Source organism: Dryobates pubescens, chromosome 8, assembly GCF_014839835.1.
Source record: "Dryobates pubescens isolate bDryPub1 chromosome 8, bDryPub1.pri, whole genome shotgun sequence".
NCBI lineage: Eukaryota > Metazoa > Chordata > Aves > Piciformes > Picidae > Dryobates > Dryobates pubescens.
This window is the reverse complement of record NC_071619.1, coordinates 43,199,814-43,207,546: the sequence shown is the minus strand read 5'-3', so window position 1 is coordinate 43,207,546 and position 7,733 is coordinate 43,199,814. Positions and strand designations below refer to the sequence as shown.

Below are 7,733 nucleotides of genomic sequence, written 5' to 3'. Positions count from 1 at the left end.
AAGACACAGGCAAAGGCTCACAGATCAGCTGATAAAGAGGCAGCAGAAGAGGGCAAAAATTTTGACAGGAAGCACAGATTTTTACCACTTTTGCTGCTCCTGATTGTGGCATTGCACGTTCCCCTCCATGAATGAGGTTACCTATCCACACACAAATCACCCTTGAGCTATGAACAGGCAGCTGTCTTCAAAATGAAAGCTAGCCCAAGGAAGGAGGGTGCTGACCTCCACCAATAGTTAACACAGAAGTAGGGGAGGAGGAGCAAGCGAGAGAGCATTGGAAACTGGATCCCTGGCCCCATGACATAAAACAGAAGGGAGAAAAAAACCCAGCACCTTAGACCTAAGACTCATAACCACTCTGGGTTCCCAGAGGATGCCAAGGGGCTTGGTACTGATGCTGTACAGGAGAGCCTGAGAAGGGTGCAATGTTGTCAGAGGTGTTCTGGAAGCCATAGGTATCTTCTGGCTCCAGGCTGACATAATCCATGTCAGCAGAGTAGCCGTGGTAGTAGTTCATCTGCTGGGTTAATAAGCCCATGGCTTGCTGTGTATTGCAGCTTGTCCCACCTTTTCCACCAAAAAGCCCCTCATCCTCCACAGCCATGAACGAGTAGAGGTTCTGCCCATTCCCGTAAGTCTGGCCGCTGCTGTAAGCTTGATGCACGTTGGTCACACCTTGAAGGTTTCTGTTGGCACCAACAGGGAAGCCCTGGTGATAATTGGAAGTTATATCCAGGTATGCAGCCTGATGAAATCCCTGCTGGGAGACACAAGAAAAGGCTGTTCAGTAACACAGAACTGTGCCCGCTGTGGATGGGACCTCCTTCCTCAGCCACTCCCTTCCCCAAGCCAAACAGTAGTGGTCCTCACTGTGGACTAATAGAAGCAGAGATGACAAGCTCTTAAACTCAACATGCAATCCAAGTGTCTGGGAACACCATGCTGGGAAGATAACCAGCATGATTAGCCTTGCTGGCCCTCTGGCTGTTTTGTTTTCTATCTAGTCTCAACTGGTTGATAAGCAGACTGGAAATAAAACCCTGGCACATGAAACACAGGTGGCTTGGTAATGTACAGTGCCATGCACTGTTCCAGTGAGCAGGCTGGACAAGACACACCTCAGCAAAGAGGCTGGAGATGACAAGGAGGGGGAAATTCTCTCACCTGTGGTAGATACACTCCTTTTTCCACCCACTGGCTTTCCTTCTGGCAGCGTTTAAACTTCATCCGCTGGTTCTGGAACCACGTTTTCACCTACAAGTGATTGGGAAAGGACACAGGGCATTAGAAATTAATTCTTGGAGCTTACCACACATCCTGAAGATGTGATTAGATTAGATTAGATGTGATTAGATTAGATGCCTTCTAATGCAATCCGTTTTCTGCTTGGCTCCTAATATCGTGCATGATTTGAGCAGCTAAGAACATGCATCAGATCCAGGTAGCTGTAGCATCACAAACCTGAGACTGGAGAGCTAACACCCTTAACTCTTCAGATCACCATGGGATCTTTCACAGGCCTGAGAAACAGGCCAAAACAGCTGCATCACCTCGCCACTGTGCTAAGATTAGCGCTGACTCAGAAGTGAGTCATTCCTTCAGTCAGACACAAGGAGCTGGTGGGGCAAGGACCTTCTCTCTAGGGAGAGACCCCACGCTGCTCTGACTAAAAAAGGCACTTTGCAGAGCAGTGTAATGGTCTGATTTTTTCACGTTCTGAAACAACACATGTCCACACGGAACAGCAACCTGGCTCTGCATAGAGCCCTGCTTTCTATGCACTTTCAAACACCTGCACGGAGGGGGTGGATGGTGCTGGAACCAACCATAAGAGGAACACTGAGTCATAAGTTTTCACACCCTCTACTCACTCATGTAAGCAATGGTATAAACAAGACCGTGAAAGAAACTCCAAAGAAAAGTGGCCCAACCCCCATCATGCAACTCTTGCTGCTCAGAGCAAGATGTTTACCTGCTTGTAGGTGAGCCCCAGGACAGCAGCCAGCTCTCGGATCTGCTGGGGGCTGAGGTACTTCTGGCTCTGGAACCGCTGGTGCAGGATTTGCAGCTGCTCCTGGGAGAAGGCTGTGCGGCTCTTGGTCTTCTTCACCACACCTTCGCCTTCCTCCTTGACTTTCTGGGAAGAGGGATGGGGAGACGGACGCTCTGCAGTGGGGCTAGTGGCAGAGTCAGGGGTGTACTGGGTGAGCATCCCAGAGCTAGACGAAGCTGGAGAAACATCTGAAAAGAGAGAGATCTGGTGTCAGAGATGTCCGTGTGGAAAAAGACTCAAGACTTCATAGCCCTGCTTCTCTGGAGATTTTAAGTCTGGGTCCCTCGGGGACTTGCAGGGGCTCCCGCGGGCAGAGCAGAACATCCTTCTGGTTCGAAAAGACCTTTAAGGTCATCGAGTCCCACCGTTATCTAACCTTACCAAGGCTAGTGCTAAGCCATGTCCTCAGCACCACGTCTCTGCCTCTTTTAAACACCTCCAGGGATGGGGAGTCAACCACTCCCCAGGGCAGCCTGTTCCAATGTTTGAGAGCCCTTCCAGTGAAGGAGTTTCTAATATCCAACGGAAACCTGCCCGTGGCGCAACTTGAGGCCTTTGCGGTCGTCCCGCCACTTGTTACTAGGGCGAAGAGCACAGGCGCCCTTGGCCAGCGAAGCCGAGACCTTTCTTCTGCTCCCACCTCTGCCCCGTCCCTCCTGGTCGCTGGTGGTTCGCCCCCACAGCTCCCCCCCGCCGAAGCCGCGGGCAGCCCGGTCGCTCCGCCGGGCTCGGGCACGTACCTGGCTGGCTGGGCGTCTTCTCCGGTGCAGCGCACGGCACGGTGTCCGCCGGCGGAGCCTCCTCGGCGGGCTCGCTGCTCTCCGTGCTCCCCGGGGAGAGCCAGTAATAGTCGCCACAGCTGAAGGCGCCGGGATAGGGCATGTAGGGCGGCATGGCTAGGTGGGTGCTCATGGCCAGGCCTTCCAGCCCCTAGCTGGCGGTGAGTTGTGTAGCAGGCAGCCCGCAGGCAGGTACCCCATTAGACGGAGGCAGGGGTGTGGGAGATGCTTTATGTCCTTCCCAGCCTGGCCTGGGCTAGAAGGGATTGCCATGGCCATTGTCATGTTAAAAGTCGGTTGATTGGAGGGGAGGGGCTTTCGGAGCTATTCAGAGGGTGGGGGAGGGCTTGGCTCACCAGGTCCCGGATCCCAACTCGTCTTTCAGGTGCCTGAGCTGCCAGGACCTCCCCCCCGCTGGGGGGTGGGAGGAAGACTCTTGTTCCCCCACCCTGCCAGGGGCCAGAAGGCCTGGGCAGGGCCGTTCGGGGAGCGAGCCAGGGCTTAGCAGACATCCCCTGCCTCATCCCCGCATTTAGCACTCTGTCCCCCACCTCCGCCTCCTCACCGGTCACCACCCAAATGCAGAGAATGGAAAGGACCCCGGAGCCTGCCCCGGGGCATGCAAGGGCTTATGCGTGTCTGCATTGCAGATCGCAACCATCATAGCAAACAGAGAAGCCCTCCACCCTACCCCCCCAGCCAGTGACTATAGACTGGGTGGGGGAAGGAACACCATTGCAGAGCAGTGTCTGTATTGCAGAGCAAAAGGGTTCAAAGCCACACAAGCTGCCTGCCTGTGCAGCAAAGACTTAAAACAGGCAGGTCTGTTTTGCAGGGGCATAAAGAAATGGCATTTCACCTTCCCCAAGCTTCTTTCATCAGCCACTTGACATTTTTGACTGGGGGGTTTTGTGTGTGTGTCTGTTGGTTTGGGGTTTTTGTTTGGTTGCTTGGTTTGGTTTGTTTTGTTGTTGGACTTTTGTGTTTGTTTTTAAAGAAGTGGTATCTTTTAGTTAGTTATTTATTTAACTATGCATTTGGAATCACCCAGGCAGAATTTAAAGGGAGCCAGAGCAGTACAGATATAAAAGATCCCTATAGATCCTAAGGATGTGAAGCCAGTCTACAGTCTGCTTGGGAAAGAAAATATTCCTTCCCCTTCCTCTTCTATTTCCACAGATTCACAGAATAGTGGGGGCTGGAAGGGACTTCTGAAGGTTATCTAGTCTAACCCTCTGCTGAAGCAACATCACACAGGAGCATGTCCAGGCGGGTTTGGAATACCTCCAGAGATGGAGACTCCACTCCAGGCAACCTGTTCCGGTTGGGAACCCTCAATGCAGAGAAAGTTTTCCTTCTGTGTATATGGAAGCTCCTGTGTTCTCAATCGTAAATTACAGCTTTCTTTAAGGAAATAATAATTAAAAGAAATAAATCAAGAACATCTCACAGCCCATGAGTGACAAAAACCACCTGGCAGAAGTACAAACTGCAGCGTGTGACACATTAAGCCAATTCCCCACCTCCCCCAGTACAGGGAAACAGGCACCTACTGGTATACAAAGGCAGGAGAGTAGGTACTAAATCTGTTGGAGATAACAGAGAAGGGTCTCCCTTGATTTCCATATGTTTCCTCCCCCCGCCCCCCCCCTTGATGAGAAACAAGCACCAGCTGGTGCCTTGAATTATAGGAGAATGCTGCTCACATGGAGGGGTTCTTTTCTAGCCCACCTTTCATCACTTCCTTATTAACTGGGATTTTGGGTCTCAGAATCTGAGCAGGATCCAGGTGGAGAGATGATAAGGAACATGAGGGAAAAGGGTTATAATGAGATGAAGGGGTTGAAATATAAAGTCTGCCTCTAGCTCTGTGGTAGAAAGTGCTGCTGATGCAGGCATAGAAAGGGATTTCCTCTAGGACAAGAAGCTCTTGTGTTAGCCATTGTGGGGTGAGAGCTCTGCCGGTTGTCCCATAAGATGCAGGGCTCCCCGAGCCATCCATCAGAAGGGAAGTGGCTTGTAAGTAGCATATGAGGCAGAGGGACCCTCACTTTGGAGCCAGAGTAACACCAACCTCACCAGCAATTCCTCCCTGGTGGAACTGTGTGTGTGTGTTTGGAAACACAACAAAATGTTTGTGATTTTCACATACAGACCAGGTTCTCCCCTGCAGACAGTCCTGCTCTGCAGTACCCATGGTATCGTTTCTCACTCCTCTTTCTTCTCTCCTTTCTCCTTTCTCTTCTCTGTCCATATTTAGATTTTCTCATCTCTCTTGGTTTCCATCTTCTTTGGGTTTATGCTTCAAAGACCAAATTTCTTTTTCATGTATCACCTAATAGTGAGGATCATTTGCTCCCCCTCACCAACCATACCTCTAACTGGGTCACCAAACATGTATTTTTTGAATGTTTTTGTAAGAGGAACAGGGCTTGTGTGAGTGTATAAAACCATAGCATCTGAAATCAGAATCTATTCAAGAAAAGAAACCCAGTTATTCCCCCTCAAATAAAAGATGCACTGAAAAGCATACAGGGAGTGTAAACCCAGAAGTCCTGCAGGCATAGAAGGCTATGGAAAGCAAAACATAGAAGTGTGAGAGGCTTCCAGGATGCTAGGTGTGGGACACCTACTTATGGCACCACCAGCCTGTGACCTGGATATGCTGTCCATGGAGGTCTGAAGCTGATGTGAGTTAAAATAATACCTGTTGGGAACAACTTGTAGAGCAGATCTGTGGAGCAGATCTATCTTTCCTTTGGAGATGTTTTTAGCTGCAATGCCAATATAGCTCAGTCCTGCTCCCAAATGATTGCTGCTGTTTGGGCCAAAAAGCAGCAATAATTTAGGGATTTGACCCAAGGTTGTGCCCCACTCTCTGGTCATGCTGTGGCCATCATCCCTTTTGCAGTTCTCAATTAATTATTTACTCAATTAATTAATTACTGTGAAACATTAGTCAGGTGAATAAGTTGGTTCATGAAGTGTGTGGAAGTATCACCACTCCCTGGACTGAAGCATGCCCTCACAAGCTTTTTCCATAGTCCTTCAACAGCAGGGATGAAAGCTCAGGTCTAAAAGCAGTCTTCACCTCCTGGCCTGAGCACAGGGCAGACAGGACCATGCCTGGGAAGTGTTTTCATCCAGCAAGTTCCCTCTGCAAGGCATTCCCTCTTAGTGTCAGTCAGGTCACTATCTTGACTGGGCTGAAGTGGTTCAAACACATCAGTTTACATCGACTGGAGCTGAGGAAGCGCTGTAAATCCAGCTTTGGAGATCGAGTCACTGGCTCAGAAATGCTATCTATGGGTCCCTACCTCAGAGCATTGCTAAACTCGTTCTAATCTGCAGGTTAATGTTATACCCCTGTTAATGTTACACTGGTAGAGGTTGTCTTAAATTTTGTGTAGGTGAAGTGCCCTTCTGCCTCCCTGTAGCTGTCTCAAACGTGTCATTTGTGTTTTGGTGAAGTGCCATTCTGCTCAGCTCCATGGGGCTGCATGCTTGGTATTCATGAACAAGGAACCATGCCCAGAGCTCCATTCCCCTCCAAGATTTTCCTGGCACCTATCACCCAGCTGTGTGTTTTGGGAAGGCAGGTAGAAATCCCTCCCTTGTACGCTGCTGAGCTCGTCTGGCTTTACTGCCAACCAATACTTGATTTAGTGTTTTTAATTGAATTTTAAACCGGAACACTGCTGAAGCGAGGCACATGCAGCCTGCAGTGCCGGCCCTGCGCTTGGCTCCGGACAGCTGCCCCCCTGTCGGCTGGTCCCAGCTTGCAGGCGGGACTCAAGACGCCATGTCTGTGTCAAGAAAGAATAACAAAAATTAGACCTTCATTCATATGAAAATACAGTTTTCCTTTTTCTTGTCCCTGAAGGGGAGCAGGTCTAGAAAAGGACAAAGCTTCTCGCTCCCATTAACAAGCCAGCTCCTCAATCACCTGAGAATCACTGGGTGACGTGGCCGTTTGTTAGCAGCGGGGCAGAGGAGCCCTGGCACAAACCCAGGACTCCTGAAAAGCCAGGAAAGCTACGTGTGAAACAAACGGGTGAGAAGCAGACTACCGAGGCAACCCAAATTTCTGGGATTTGATGGCTCCACTCTTTCATTAGCAGCTCTCATCCGTGCCTGACACCGGAGCGCTGTAGTTGTGAGCGCTCATCTCAAGACGCATTCCCTATCAGTGCCCATCAGCTGGAATACGGAATAGTCTCTCCAAGGGAAGGCTTGCAAACAGCACAGACTGGAGCCAGGGCTGTGCAAAGTCCGGGGGAACATGGAGAGATCATATATATTGGACAAAACCCTTCCAAGAGTGCTTTGTGCTTGGATTCTGACCCTTTTCTCATAGTGTCTTTATTTCTACGGGCTCAGTTCGGTGTCCTTTTATTAAAAACAAGCACATGGCTGTAGCTGTGTTGAGATGCTTTCTGCGGTTTCCAGCACCAAGAAGAGAGCAGCAAATCCTGTGTTTCTCAGGGTAGGTAGGAAGGGTCTGTGCAGCTCAAAACGTGCCACCTCCCGCACTCTCCTCCCAGAGGCTGAGCTGTGGCAGGCACTTTGCCTTTTGTTCCCCAAGAGCACACCACTTAGAGCTTTCAAATGACACTCAAGCTCTATTTTTCCCCTGATGCTTCTTTGTTTGTCTTCCCCATTCTGACGTGGGACAGTTTCCCGCAGCTCACCCGCTGGGGAAAGTCTGCAAAATCCATATTTCTGTCAGCCTTTGGATTAAACAGGGCACCGGAGTGGTAGCTAGATTCCCTACGTGTTGAAGGCCCTGTTAAGTTCACTGTGTAGTGTGGCACACACTTTCTTCCACATCTCTCATCTGAGGCTGATTCCACGAATTTTACCATCGTTACTGCATATCAGGACAGAGGTAATAAGGA

At 50.1% G+C, this 7,733-nt stretch overlaps 1 protein-coding gene across 1 annotated transcript; it reads right to left on the bottom strand.

Annotated features, from left to right (window-relative positions):
• Positions 1–343: 343 nt before the first annotated feature.
• Positions 344–2,968, bottom strand: NANOG (Nanog homeobox). The gene is made up of 4 exons (XM_009896667.2): positions 2,797–2,968; positions 1,976–2,244; positions 1,168–1,257; positions 344–763 (listed from the first exon to the last, which is right to left on the bottom strand). The coding sequence occupies exons 1-4, from the start codon at positions 2,966–2,968 to the stop codon at positions 344–346; spliced, it is 951 nt and encodes a 316-aa protein (XP_009894969.1).
• Between the last annotated feature and the right edge of the window lie 4,765 nt (positions 2,969–7,733).